This window comes from Diadema setosum, chromosome 1, assembly GCF_964275005.1.
Source record: "Diadema setosum chromosome 1, eeDiaSeto1, whole genome shotgun sequence".
In the NCBI taxonomy this organism is placed as follows: Eukaryota; Metazoa; Echinodermata; class Echinoidea; order Diadematoida; family Diadematidae; genus Diadema; species Diadema setosum.
The window spans coordinates 45,744,603-45,760,417 of NC_092685.1; the positions used below are offsets into that span (position 1 = coordinate 45,744,603).

Consider the following 15,815-nt stretch of genomic DNA (forward strand, 5'->3'; position numbering starts at 1 on the left):
AAATTGAAACGATTCAAGAAACAGTTCTATTACAGGCCTACCTTGCAATTTTTGTTTTGTTACCAATATCATGATGATAATTGCTGTTTTTATTTTTATTATTTAGTAATCATTACTTTCACTATTGGTATTACTTTTAATAATAATAATAATAATAATAATAATAATAATAATAATAATAATAATAATAATAATAATAATAATAATAATAATAATAATAATAATAATAATAATAATAATAATAATAATAATAATAATAATAGTGGCTACTTGTATAGCGCACAGGTCCACTTTTCAGTGCTCATGGCGCTTCAAAAATGAAAAGATATCATATATTTACATGCATATACATATTCAAACATTTCAACAAAGAAGAAAATGGTAAACAAAAACAAATTTTACTACTGCACATTATGTACCACTTATATACCCACTAACCTCTCCTAATAAGTAGAGGTCAGTCAAAGAGATTTTTTTCCCCAAGGAGAAAAATCTCTTTGAGGCAAAGAGATTTTCCTCAGTGGTGGGGAGGAGAAAAATCTCTTTGCTTTGAGGTCAGTGCTCTGTACATACCGGTATTGTGGACGAGCCCAGAGTAGAGAAGCAAGCTAGCGCTACTCTTTGGACGAGCCTAATTCGTCCAAGATCAAAATTCCACAAAAATCCAAAGAAATCGTTGCTATCGACGCCTGTAAGTAAATTGGAAAGTGTGTTAAAATACGTGAATATTATGTTAGGTTTTATGGACCACTCATTCAAGATAAATGGTTTGTTTGCCTCTCTGCGTACAGAAATTGGGTGATCAATAAATTAACTCGTATTTATGCCGATTTCATCAGATCAGTCCGTTTATTGAAAGGCACATTCTGCGATGGAACGTACAAATTAATTAGTGGGACTATCATGAACAACGCTATGCATGGTGACGTGACTTCGTTTGCATGGTTTGTGTGAAGTTTGTTGATCGCATTTATCGGAGATGGACGTACGTACAATTGCACGTTTACAGTTTGAATAATTTCGAAAATGTGTGAATTATGATGTATTTATATAATAAGTTTGATGACTTCGACTTTGCTGCAGCGAAAAACAGCTTCGCTGGTCATCTGGTTGTGACAATAAACGAGTGAGAATCAAATTTCGCGGGCGCGGGCCGGGTTCAGTTCGGGAAACCCACTCACAAGGGGGGCCCCTCCTTATAAGTAACCCGTCCCCCTTATAAGTAACCCCGTCCCCCTTATAAGTAACCCCCGGGGCACCCCTTATAAGGAGTCTCCACGCTGTTTTGCAATGCAACGCGAAAATGAAAGGACTGCGGCAATTCGCTTGATTATGTCCATAAAGCTTCACAAGTTTCCTAGTTACTCACGAAATTTGAGCAAAATCGGTTTGAGGCATCATATCTAAAATCATGGATTTAAATGCGATGTCAAACGACCCATGCGAATGCTGAAATGCGAGCGATTACTGGCGTGAGTGTCGCCAGGCGCGGCGGCGCGGCAATGTTTGAGTGCAGACGTCGTTTGACATCGCATTTAAATCCATGATTTTAGATATGATGCCTCAAACCGATTTGCTCAAATTTCGTAACTAGGAAACTTGTGAAGCTTTATGGACATAATCAAGCGAATTGCCGCAGTCCTTTCATTTTCGCGTTGCATTGCAAAAAAGCGTGGAGACTCCTTATAAGGGATGCCCCGGGGGTTACTTATAAGGGGGACGGGGTTACTTATAAGGGGGACGGGTTACTTATAAGGAGGGGCCCCCCTTGTGAGTGGGTTTCCCGAACTGGGGTTGTCCTGATCCTGATCCTGCAAAGCTGGCAGCTAAAAGAGTATGACTAAGGGTGCGTTACTATTCTTCCTGGCCAGAAACAGTGTTTTGAAACACTGTTTCTGGCCAAACAGTGTTTCTAGCAAGAAAAATCTTATAAATGCTAGCCGTGATTTAAAACAGTGTTTTGAAACACTGTTTTGACACGCACAAAAAAAAAATGCATTTCAAAACAGCTCTAACTGGTTAAAATTTAACTTAGTTAGCGTTACACCGTTAGTGCAGTGTTTCTGTAGAAACACTAAACAGTTTTTTAAAAATCTTATAAACGCAACCGCAATCTCAAACACTGTTTAAATGACGTCACAGTGCCTTGCGGGCGACCTTTTCCTGAGGAACAAACTGCCCAGAATGAGTCACACAGTCTGAGCGAGAGCCCCAACACACTCGGGGGGGGGGGGGGGGGGGGGGGGGGGGGGGGGAATTAAAAACACTCTCCTGACAAAACCGTGTTTCAAATCAGTGTTCCTAATCAGTGTTTCAAAACAGTGATTCTCGGCACGCAAAATCTGAGAAACGCGGCCTAAGAGGCAGAGCCATGCAATGCCACAGCCGCGCCTATTCCTCGTGCATACAGTAATGTGCAGCGACAGGGTTGGGCTGTGTACTTACGTCTACGGTACTTAAACATTGTACGTCTACGCACAGGGGCAGGGGGCACACATTGTTTGCTTTAAAAATTATGAAAAAACAAACAAACAATGAGCGTGGGAGCAGGATCCTACGTGGGGGGGGGGGGGGGGAAGCAGGGGAATTCACGGAATCACAAAACCCATGCCATGAGTAACTTTCGAAGAAGAGTTCCTCTGGGATTGGGGATTCTTCCCATTGTACGACCCTTAATCCCCACATTAACCTGCACTGTAGCCCCAGCCCCTGCCAAAACAATCTGCGGTCTCTCTTACATACTGTTTTGCAATGCAATGTATCATAAATGTACATTACATTGTACATTTCTGTAGCTTTCTTAGACTTAACTTGAACTTTATGTTGTTTTTTGCCACTGGTCGTAATTATACAATTCAATAACAGCTTTGCCTATCTTTTATGCTTATGCTCAGCCCACACAGTATTGTTCAGTATTCAACACTTGCCTTCATTAGTGCTTGAAAGTAGAATTTGTGTTGTTCATTGCTGTTATAATGAATGCAAGTTCCTATTCATGTTTGATATACTATTCTTACTGATTGTCTAACATCAAGATAATCAATTGTAGGACTCAAACTGTTTTGTATGAACTCACAATGCCTTCAATGTAGTGGGTGTATTAAAACAACATATTACAGTGGAAATATCACACAGCAACCAGAAACAAGCACAAAAATAAAAGCCTGCAAATATTTTTGCTTACTCTATGTACCACTATTCGGGTATTAATGTCTTGATTCCGCAGAATCAAAAACACACAGAATTCATCTTTATGGCCTTGGTCCACAATTTGGCATACTCTCAAAAGGTCAATGAACTTGCATTGAAAAACAGTACTGTAAAACACAATATTTTCGCGGCATGAATTTTTCGCAAGTTGCCTCTAACATTCAATGCATATAGCGTAGACCAGAACTTTCACATGCATTTTAATTTCGCGAATCTTGGCTCGCAAATTTTGCAAAATTAAAATGCATGCAAACGTTCCTCGTTTTACAGTGTACTCACAAACTGCGATGAATGCAGGCAAGACATCACTTGTCATTTGCCTTTTTTTCCTTTCCGTTTTGATCAAATTTTACATTTTGTTTTCACAGGAAATATGCAACAGCAGGATGATCAAGAAATCATCAGAGAAGAATCAGAAGAAAAGACGCCTGCAGATGCAGGTGTAAAAAGATATGTCACCAAAGACTATGCAGAGCTTCCATCTTTAGAAGTTCTGACATACGGACTGTTTCTCATCACTGTCTTCTCAAAAGCATTTTATGCTGTGTTCCTTGCATCAAATGGTAAGCTGTTATAAATGTTTTTTCCCCAAAAGTATGCCATTGTTTTACCTTATGCATTTAAAATGACAGGATTTGTATAAAAACTGAAAGTGATGAAAATGTACATTGAACTGTTTAAAATGAAAATCATTTTACAGTTGTGTTTGGCTATTGATTAGGATCTCTATCTAGAATCTTGTAAGAAGTGCAAACTTGTTACTTCAAGGTGTATAATGCAGCTATCCAATAGCTTTTCTGTTTTAACATATCGGTATTTGATTAGATTAATTCTTCATACTTCTTGACACAAATGTCAAAAAGTGCCATGACTTGGTTTTACTTCTGCAGATTACAAAGAGAGGCTCTACTCTGTCAGCTTTGAAGATGGTTGGTTCATTTTTGGCCATCGGGACAAGGTAAGGTCAATTTTTCACCTTGAAATATCTAAAGAATGTTTAAACGAAAGCTAGGAGACGATCAGAAATCTGTGTATTCAAATTATATTATTTCAAATGCACATATCTATGTGATGATTTGGATTGTTTTTGTTGTTTTCCTTCATGGTTAAGTAAGTTTTCAAGATTTAATTGGATAGTTGGATGCTATACGACTCGCCTGTTTCATGATGTGTATATGCTAGTTTCAGTTATTCTCTTCTTCTTCTTTTTTTCTGGAGGATGCAACAAATTGTTAGATTGGACCTTACTTCTCTTTGATTCAATTGATATTATGCACTTTTCCTTCTAACTGCATTTTGCCTCACTCAGGACATAGCTGACTATGAATGGACGCAATGGAGAGTGAGCTTCTTTTCATACGGTGCGTGGATTGCCATAGTTCTGCATGCACTCTTGGGACGCATCGTGGGCTATGTCTATCCGAAGGTGATGAAAAGCCCTTACTGTGATTGTCAAATGAGTGATAGTTGTCACTTTATGCATTAGATCTCATCAATTCAGTGAGACATTCTTTGTTCCTTCACAATAACACTCAAATTAGAAAAAAAAGTGCAATTTGTCACTGGTTTCTTTAAAGATCATGTGCTCAGTTTATGCATGACATTTGTCAATATAATTAGGTATCAATGTAAAGAGGAAGAGTTCCCCTTTCCTCACAACCAACATTGTGCTCTTCATTGCTGACAGTTATGAAATAGCCCTCCAAAGTTGGATTACCTTTTTCTTCTTTTTGTTTTGTTCTGATATGTACTGTATTGTAGGTGAAAGGGAATGATGTTTATCATATCAATGTGTTTCAAGTTTTATACATTAAGGGCATTCCAAGTTGGTCTATCCACTCAAATTTTCCAAAGAAAACAAACAAACAAATAAGCAATGAATAAATAGATAAGAAGTGTGTGTGTATGTGTAGGTATGTTTACTTTGATGTGCTAATTCCATGAAGTTACTTGCAAGAGATCTCTTTTGTTAGGTTACCATGTTTCAATTAGTTCACATTTTATTACTCACATTATTTTTTAGAATAGCTCAAACTCTGATGAAAGCAGCTAATTTGGTGTATGAAATGTAAATATTTCTTTTATATTTCAAGTGTTTACTTGTTGTTTACTTTTTCTTACACAGTACCGGACACTGTTCTTGCTAGGGTTTGCGTTGACAAGTATAACACTGATGGCTGGGTTCAAGCTACTGCTTGTATTCCTCTGCCATTCCCTGCTTGTGTATGTAGTGACCTGTACAGGCAGCACCATAGCAGTGTGGTGCACAGTGCTCCTCCAGATAAGCAGTGTCAACTTGGATTTCTTTCTCAACTTCCAGGTGAGAAATGCCAACAAGCTCATTATTTGCAGTCTTCAGCTTCTTTGAGTGTATGTGTGTGTGTGTGTCTGTGTGTGTGTGCATGCATGTGTGCTTGTTTGTTTGCCTATGAAATTGTTTAATTTTCAAAGTTCAAGCATGTATTGTGCTTTTATCTCTGTGAGGGAAGCAACTCAATTAAATACAGATCCTTGAGGCACGTGCAGCAGGTGATCAATTTGACACAGTTTCAGTGTGACTGCAAATGAACTTGTGTAGTTACTTTTTTTTTTTTAATTTGAAATTCGAATAATGTGAGTTCACATAGGTCAATATAACACCAAATAGCAATCCTAATCCTAACCGGAGAAAAGTATTAGATACCAGTCCTTCTTTGACACATGTTTCTAATTACTTATTAAAAAATACCACACTTCTCTGAAAATGACAAGCCTGCATTTAGACTAGAGCCATGTTATATTAAAACACTGCTTCACCTGCACTTTACGGGGGAGAAAAAAAGCAATAAGTTGTTATTTTCAGTGATTGTCTTCATTCTTTCTTATTATTAGTGCAGACGTATATCACTTCCAAGCAATAGCCTCAAAGTTTATTTTCTTATTTTGTATATTGTATGTTTTTACCCAAATATTATTTGAGAAAACTTTCTGCTTTGCTCTGCAGCGACTTGTACTTGACAACGATGAGATGAATTTAGTGATCTACGTAGTAGCTCTGGGTTCGCTGCGGCACCTCAGCTTTGCCATAGAATACTGCCAGTATCACTCCATGCCAGCGGCCAAAAGGCCTGACCAGAAGCAGTACTGGAGCGTCGCCAACTACCTCCTGTACGTGTACTACTTGCCCCTCTTCTTCACTGGACCTCTGCTCTCCTACGACAAGTTTTCAAAGCAGGTGAGATGAGAATCAGGATGATTTTAAAGTTAATAATTCCATCCTGGTGTTATTTTGCTTTACATAATAAAAAGGTGAATGTGTGAATGGCTGTGATTTGGCTCAGTCGAAAGTTTGTCTGCCTCCAGATCCAAAGGACCAGGGTTTGGAGATTCCTTGGTCTTACTGAACAATGTTGTGTGTAATCATGCCGTCTCCTCTAGTAAGAGGCAAAACACTCTGTCCCTTGGATAGAATGTAAAATCAAGGTCTCCTGTGTGAGCGAGTTCAGTTACTTCTTATGCGTGTAAAAGATCACGCTTCATTCATCGCAAAGAGCTGAGTGCATATCCCGATGAAGTGGTCCTGCCTCACATCCAGCTGGACCCCATGGAAGACTAGCGGGTGCAGCTGAATATGGGCTATCCAGCCATCTTATCAAATGGAAAATGACAGAAACAAGCGAAATGAAAGTAGAGAATCAGAGAAGCAGATTGGTGAAAATTTGGGGGAAAATCAGACACACAAAAGAGTTACGAATTGTTCAAGTTTACAGATTAAGACAACTTGGCAACTCCGTGTGATTTAGTGTTGAGCAGCTCTGCAATTGTTATGTACAAAAAAAATTCACTAATTTTTTTGCGGAATAATTTTTCTCCAAAATTTGGACACATCTGCTGAGGAGGGCATGCAAAAATGTATTATTCTTATCATATCCCAAGAACAGGTGTAAAGAAATGTTTTATTCTTTTTTTTTTTAACAAACAACAACATAATACCGAAATAGAATTTCCTTTTAATGCTGTAAAATACTTTAGAAAATAGTTTGCAGTCTCCAATTTTTAATGGGCAAGATTAGTTTTCATAATGGATTAAAATGTGTGAATGCTTTACTCCAGATATACCTTTTCGGTTGCTAGTTATTCATTTATGGGACAGACATGTACTATAGACTTGTGTAGACACTCCAACTGCATTTCCTTTGATTGGTCTACCAGTCCAATACTAGACCTGGGCCCTGTTTTATGAAGAGTTATAATTGATTAATTGATTATATGGTTGATTTCTATCATAAGTCAATGGCAGCCTGTGTGGTAAGGGGATTTACAATTCATTATATCTTTTGATAAAACGAGGCCCAAGGATTCTGAATTCTCGATAGCATTCAGTACAAAATAATATGAACAGATTCTCATAAAATTCACTTCCCTCAAAAACACTTTTGCGTAGATTTATGGTGTATATTAAAGAGCTCAATCCTTATCTTGTCTAACTAGTATTTCACATATCATCGGCTGAGAACCAGAAGGGCGTTATCACAATTTTCAGGGTGATTGACTTCCACTACATTATGGTGTCAGTTTTAGATTATTTTCATTTTCATTAAAATGTTTAAAATCAAAACCACAAGGGCACTATTTTACCCCATATTTGGAACAATGCTTGTTAGTCTACCCACTAGACTTTTTATGTCATGAAAACTGATTGTTTCGTTTTTATTTACACTCAAGTCTGAGAATGCGATAGCGCCCCTCTGGTTCTCAGCCGACGATATGTTACTGTACTGTGTCATTTGGCTTCTACTCTCCATTTGTGTGGCAGATTCATCTGAGAATCCACATGTTAATATATGAAGAGTGGAAGCACATAGTGAAGGAGCTGGCACGGTACCTCTTTTGGGCACTGTTTTCAGAGATGGTGCTCCACTTTCTCTACTTCCCGGCTTTCCATGCAAGGACTCTGCTGCTCAACAGTGTGCCACTGTGGACAGTAGGTAAATAAATGTCACCTCTACCAAGGAGGTTATGTGTTTGCCAGCATTAGTTGTATGTCTGCAAAATACAATGTAAATCAGGTTTTTATTATTATTCTTTTACCTGTTACTCTTTGTTTGTGACTCAGTTTTGTAAATTCTTATGCACAGCCTTTGCTGAAAAGCAGCTTCAAAGCTGATAGCAAGCTTTTTGCTGTGTTTAAATGAGTAAAAAAATCAAATAAAAAATTAAATCAATGTAACTAGAAAAATGGGAATGGATTTAAATGAAACTTACAGAGAAAGTTGATAATGGCACAAGAAATTTTGACAATGATACGGACCACCGTCTGGATCCAGGATATTTTTTTTTTAAGGATTTCAGTTGGCAAATAGAGCCAACAAAGGGGAGAGTTCAAGCTGTTCATATTTGAGGTGTGTACACACTCTTGAGATGCAGCAGGAAGCTGGGACAGGTACAAAACTAAATAAAAAGGCTTCTTTACGAATTACTAACTTGGAGATAGGGCAATTTTGAGCATGTGTGAATGGGTGGAAATGAGCTGCTTGGCAGAGGTGTGTGCTCTTTGAGTGCTTTTCTAGTACCTTTAATTGTCCAAAGAAATGTCACATTATGCCCAGTATGGAGACCATAGAAGTATGTTTCACTACAGACACCGATACTTTAGCAATTTTAGTGTACTAGTATATTTCATGTGTGCCACCATTCCACCTGAAATTCTCCAGCACCTTTTGTTAACAGGATGTTGTGACTTTTGCTTCCTTGTACAGGTGGTCTTGCTCTCTGCCATCTGCTGTTCTTCCAAATAAAGTATGTGGTGATGTACGGACTTCCACGAGTACATGCCATGTTTGATCACGTCAATGCCCCTCTTCCACCGGTCTGTGTCCTGGGGATGTACCTCTTCCAGGACTTTTGGAGGTGGGTAGATGCAGGATATTTTAGCTCTCTTGCAACAGTGTTATGGTATAAATGGTATCAGTAGGTTTCAATGAGTCATATTTAAAAAAAAAGAAAAAAATACTGATATGTTTCTTAGTGATAGATTCCACACAAGAAAGGAGTTTGGACAGTTATGATATACCATCAAATCAGCCCTTTATCGCACTTTAAAATGCTGGGTTTCGATACAATTTAATCAAGGTACGGACATTACTTTAATATGGGCTTAGAATTTGAACACCAAAAGAAAAAAACCTGAACAACTTGAACTTACTTTGTCAATTTGTCAATATTCTGATTCATAAACAGGCTAAGATTTTACTATGCATTCCATGTTTTGTAAGTTTACATTGTAACAGAAATTGTGCCTGTTCCCAGCTTATTGTAATCACGTTCTGTTTGGTTTTCCAGATACTTTGACAGAGGCCTTCATACCATCTTGGTGAAGTAAGTGTATGAAGCTTTAGTATATATATATATATATATATATATATATGTATGTATATATATATATATATATATATATATATGCCTCTTCCCCAAGTGTAAAGGTGCTGGAGGCATAATGTCTCTTGATTGTCTGTCTGCCTGTTAGTCAGTCCGTCCATCTCTCATCTCACATATTGATATTAAAAAAACAATTTAAGAAGAAATGCTTTCTAAATAGTGTTTGTATGTGTGTGGCATCGGTATACTACATAAGACGTTTGGCAAAATTCCAGGAGGTCAAAGGTCTCTTAACTTCGGCTTAAAGATTAAATTTTCGGATATAATAGCGAACATTCAGTAGGGTAGAAATGAATAGACAGTTTTATCCAAGAAAGAAGTACGGTGAAAGGTCATCCTGAATGTTGTTTCCAATAATTCTTTTAGCTAGGAATATCCACTGGTGATGTAAGTATATGGTCAGGGTAGAAATAAATCAGCTATTATTTGCATGAGCGTCTCGCATCCAGTATTTAGACTTAGGAGAGTCCTCGGATACCAATCAGTGAGCCTGAGAAACAGCAGAAGTTTTGTGCTGCTAATTTCATTTTCCATGCCAGGTGTATCTACATCCCACTGGGAGGGTCCCGAAGCGGCATAGTGTGGCAGTGTATGGCCTCGGTGGCATGCTTCACGTTTGTGTGTTACTGGCACGGCACCGACCTTCACCTCGTCTACTGGGCCGTCTTCAACTGTGCCGGACTCCAGCTGGAGGTCATAGTCAGCAAGATAGCGCACATGACGCGCCTCAATCACCTACTGGTAGGAGTGCACTATATTCATGCACTTTGAGCACCACTTTGAGCATTTACAGGGCGGTGATTTGGCCCTTTCAATAGTACGTCTGCCTCCCAATCCATATGTGACCTGCTACAACAAAAGGATCCTAAAGTTGCTGACGGGCGAGCCAAGCATGGCCCAGAAAAATGCTATTTTCAGGCCTTTCCTTTGATCATTTAGCTTCGAAATTTCGGCAGATGATAGAAGATACATTAGACTACAAAATTATGTTAAAATCCGAACGTTTTGACATATTTTGGTGATCTGACTTCAAACTCGATTTTCTCGGCTCACCCGTCAGCGACTTTAGGATCCTTTTGTTGTAGCGGGTCACATATGACCCGGGTTCGATGACAGAGTCTTGCAGAGCAATGTTGTGTATAATCATTCCATCCCCTGTAGTAAGAGGCAAAACACTCTGTCTCTCGGATAGGACATAATATGGAGGTCATGTGTGAGAGAGTCACAAAGATCGCTTCATTCATCCATTGCAACAATGAGGTGCATAACCCGGTGAAGTGGTCCAGAAAACAAGCTAGTGCAGCTAAATATGTGCTATTCAGCCATCTTCTCAGATGGAAGCAAATTGTCAATATTGTGTGCAACTTGCTCAGTTGTTGACCAAATTGTATTTATTCCTGGAGGAAGAGTGGTGTATGGCCCAAAATTGTCTGCTATCTTTATGAACTTTTAAAGAAATCTCTGCTTGTTACAAACTTTTTGCTGGTATTTTCTCCTCATTTGTTTTAATTTGACCTTACCTGAAAATACATGCCAGTGATTGAGAAAAGAGAGATTAAATCAATGTCAATAATCAGATTTGATTGGCATAGATAATGGTTATGGATATTATGAATTAGCTTAGGGTATCAACCTATATTTTGTATCATCATCATTCTAATTCTTGCTGTCATTGAATTCTGCTATTTAGTCATATCATACCTATGCATTTAACAAGTCTCTTGGTAGTTACTCTACATCTCCCTTTTTTTTTTGTCATATTTTTCAAACCCTTTCTCTCTCTCTCTTTCTTTCACTCTGTCTCTTCCTCGTATTTGCCTCCATCTGTCTGTCTGTCTGTCTGTGTGTCTCTTCTTCTAATCCTTTAGATGAGATATCTGTCTGGTGCCATGTATAGGAGACTGATTGCCTTCATCCTGACACCAAACTACATGTGCCTGGCCCTCTCCAATCTCATCTTTCTGGGTGGAGAGAAGGCTGCACACATCTACTACAAGAGGCTACTCAGTGAAGGTGAGACTTTGTGACTGTGTGAGAGAAGATCCCATGCTGCCTTCAATGTTTTGTAACCTTTTGCTGTTGATTTAATGAATTGGATGTGAATGATTAATGTATTGGATGTATCTCCTAGATATTAAATATTATACAGTATTCATCGCATAATCGGGACAGGTTGGGAGTAGCAAACACGGCCCCTTTAAGCGGGGTGCCCGATTTCGCGACGAGCACTCACCATACACTAACGGCATACGACATGTACATTTGTAGTGCACACACACACACACACACATGCATACTGACGTACTGTACATGTACGTGAATACACAACCACGCTACCCCTCGGCGCGACCCTCTAGCTGTCCCTGCATTCTCGCAATGATGTAGAGTAATCGCAACCGGGTTCTTCTTCTGTCACCTCTCTTCGAACACAAAATATGTGGATTAAAAGCTAGCACTTTCTTAAACATTCGTAGAATTCTTGGACACGTAGGGTGTTCTGTATAGATACATATCCACAACCATGGGAAATGATTACCCAGAACTGATGTGGGAACGTCAATGAAAAGTCCTTCAATCATTCAATCATCACGGCTTGATTGTTTACTTGCCGCGATCACTGCATTGTACATGTGTTGTAGCGATCTAGCTCGCCATATATACACATGTACAGAAAAGCGAAGGCGGGCAGCGAGCTGAAATGTACGTGTACTGGATGGACGGAGGTCAAAACACACCAGTCCGAAGCTTGCTTTGTAAGTTTAATGTAAACGACAACTGATCGGGAATCTTTGAAATATTGTTGTGGTATTTTGGTAGATTTTTTGTGTAAAATATCAACAAAATCAAAGATCGCTTGAAGAAAAATTGTCCCGTTTATCAGAGGTCCCCGCCCGATTATCCAGTGAAAATAACGTGCATTGGAAATGTTTCTGGGAAGCGTATGTCATTTAAGCGAGGTTCCCGATTATCAGATGCCCAATTATGCGATGAATACTGTATTATCATTTTGAAAAGGAAAGTGGTTGAGGAATGATCTAATTTGTACTAAGAAAATTGAATTGTGTTGATACAGTTAATACAGACTCCTGTTAATAAGGTGAAGTCCTCGGGACCAGCAGTTTTCTTTCATTGTATTGAAATTTTGTTATAACCGAGCAAAGAAACAATAAAAAACAAAGAGTGGATAATGTTGCGGTCTGAATTTTTACTTTGTTGTAACTGGAATTTCGTTATAACTGTTATAATGGGAGTGCACTGTATATACGCCATCCTCGTAGAAAGTGGATGTCATCATGTATAGGTAACCTAAAGACTACTGTAATAGCCAAAGAAAATAAAAGAAGTGAGATGCCATCTGCATATAAATTATATCTAAACTGTTGTGGAATCTGTACAGGTCCTATGGAATCTTTGTATTCATTCACTATGAAAAACTTTTGCCAGAAAAAAGGTCATTTCATTTCTTAATTTCTCTCAAAGTATGACACTCTAAGGGCACCATATCATGTGAATTGGCTTTGGTTCCTAGTTTTGTAAAAGATTTCACAAAGTCAATCAAATTTGAAGTTTGTGACCACTTGAAAATCATGTTGTTGTGCCTGTTTGTTCCTTGTGATAAAAATGTCTGTTTGTCATTTATGTGATGACCATTTTGTATGTTTCACCCCCAGACTGGCCCAACTCCTTCTTTGTGACCTTCGCAACCTTTTACTGCACCATTCAGATAATCATGACCATCCACAGAAAGTATGGAAAGGATTTTATGTGCAGCAAGTTTTACTACAGATCCTGGTGAGGAGAGTGTTCATATGGTCACAGGATCAGTGTAAGGGGCTGATGTTTCAATTCAGAAGGATCACAATTAGTGATGGGGGGGGGTGGGGCGGCACTGTGATATTGTTTGTGACGATACTGTTGGTTTCTCAGTCTCCAATAGAACATTCCTCTTTTCTGATATTAAATGCAAGATGCAGGGGAAGAATCGTATTGTGAAAATCAATTTTAGAACTAGAAAGAGTGACGGATGAAGTAAGCAAGTATTTTTTTTTTTTTTTTTTTTTTTTTTTTTTTGTGGGGGGAATTTATATAAGATGTTAACCAATATTGATGTTTTTTTTTCCATGTGGGAGATATTTGCATCATAGCTGGGGGTGTTAGTATTTCAGTATTTTGGAGTAGGTGTCACAACAGTGCACCAGGTAATTACCAAAAAGTGGTCTTCCTATTATTTGAGATTCTCCTAATAGTTCCATTATGACCTGGATGTTGAGGCTGATGTGCTAAGAGTAGTAGCTGTCATTCACAAAGATCCATGCTTCTCATTTTTTTTTCCTTCAACTCGAGGCCCACTTTGGCATTTACATTTTTTTTTTTTGAGGCTTAGTTAGATCACATATTCATCTTTTGTATTTTTGTATTTAAAAAAAGAGCGCATTTGAGATGAGATCTTTTCTTCTGCATCAAGCAATTGAAAGTCTTGATAGATTAGCAACAGAATAAGATGCATAGATCTTTCTCAATTTTCCTGTCAAGCTCTTCAAGCAAGCAAAAAAAAAAAAAGAAGAAATAAATAAATAATAGTAATAAATGAATAAAAAATAGAAAAGACATTGAATTGAAGGAAATATTTTACTGCTAAATATTTCCCTTTATTGCCAACACCTTGATGTAGTGATTAATATTTTGATAGAACTTTCATATACCTCTATGCTATTAATCAGAAGCAGGAGCGGCTGGACTTCCCAAACTACTTTCTGTTCACTGTAGGTTGTATACCTCATGGCTGTGCTTTACACTCTTCTGCTGTAGCTGACATAAACTGCAAGTTGGTAGTGGCAATTTGCTGGGAATATGGTTTCCCACATCTGAATGTCTGAATCTTTTAGTGAATCTGACAAGCATGTTGTAAACCCTGCAGCGCTTGTTGTGTGTACATAAATCAACTCTCATGTCATGTATTGCTCTGTAGCTATTTAATTTGTTTCAATGCAAAATATGCCCCCCCCCCCCAAAAAAAAAGCAACAACAACAAAACAACAAAATATTTTGAAGTAACAAGTCACTGAAAAATAGGGTAAGTAGGGCACAATTTTGTTGTTGTTGTCACTTAGTCAACTATTTATTTACTATTGGATATTTCTTACACATACATGTATCAACAATTACATCATTGATGTTAAGCTATCAGTTTCTGGCTTAAGTTTCCTGTGACCTTAAGGCCATGTGACACCATGTTAAAGCACACGAAGCTAGCAAGCTAGGAGGAGCATGCATGTATTATGTATAGGTTTCGTTGAGCAAGATATGGAGCAATACAGGCATGTTCATAAAAAATCTTAAAAAGAAAAGAAAAGAGGTTGAACTGTTGCTAAAACTGCTCAAAGCGCATATGTTGGTAAAATTGCTGATTTATCCACAGCATGGCTGATAGTGCTAGTGAATATAAGATTCATTTGAGAGCTGATTTTTTTTTTAATACTTTTAAACATATTTTTTTGGTGGTGTGTACACATGCTGCACATTTTGCTGCATTGCCTTGATGCATATACTGTACATGTAGTATGCATCTTTTGTGTGTGATATCAAGCAAGTTTCTGTAAATTGAATTATATCACATTGTCTGACATACATGTATTACAGCAACTCTTCTACGCACATATTTCTAGTTTGTGATTAGCGGTATATGTATTGAACCTCAAATCTGCCTCAAAGCAATGTCAGAGAAGCAACGCTTTGTGTGCATATCTTTTATCTAATATAGAACAAATTGCAGTTTTTGTCTCAAGGGCTTTTGATTGGAGTTTGAATGGTCGCATTCAGTGATGAAACATTACCCGAGTTTTATTCCCATATCCAAACAAAAGCTTAATGTAATTTGTGGTCATGCAGTTTCCTACTTGAGGATCGATATGTAAAACTTGAGTTTAGCTGTCTTTCAGTCTGAAGAATTTTTAGTCTTCATTTTATGCTACTTAACTATGTTAAAAATAGAAATTAGTATTGTACTTAACCTGTTGAGGATGGACTGATATTGCTTTAACACGCATTTCCCATAGACACTTGCCAGAGTATTCTCGGGACTCGTCTTCAACAGGTTAATGGCTCTGAAGCAAATTGTATACGTGTTAATGTGTCTTAAATAGTATAAGTGTTCAATGTAATCAAACTGCCAAAGATATTTGAGGGAG

The 15,815-nt window shown here is 38.0% G+C and overlaps 1 protein-coding gene across 1 annotated transcript; it reads left to right on the forward strand.

The window, feature by feature from the left end:
• Window positions 1-669: 669 nt before the first annotated feature.
• On the forward strand, window positions 670-13,472 carry LOC140231249 (protein-cysteine N-palmitoyltransferase HHAT-like). The gene is made up of 12 exons (XM_072311400.1): window positions 670-691; window positions 3,579-3,773; window positions 4,101-4,168; window positions 4,520-4,636; window positions 5,336-5,530; window positions 6,194-6,424; window positions 8,006-8,177; window positions 8,949-9,099; window positions 9,532-9,567; window positions 10,167-10,368; window positions 11,496-11,640; window positions 13,299-13,472. Exons 2-12 carry the CDS (start codon window positions 3,584-3,586, stop codon window positions 13,421-13,423), a joined length of 1,632 nt encoding a protein of 543 aa, XP_072167501.1. The 5' UTR covers window positions 670-691; window positions 3,579-3,583; the 3' UTR covers window positions 13,424-13,472.
• Window positions 13,473-15,815: the final 2,343 nt, after the last annotated feature.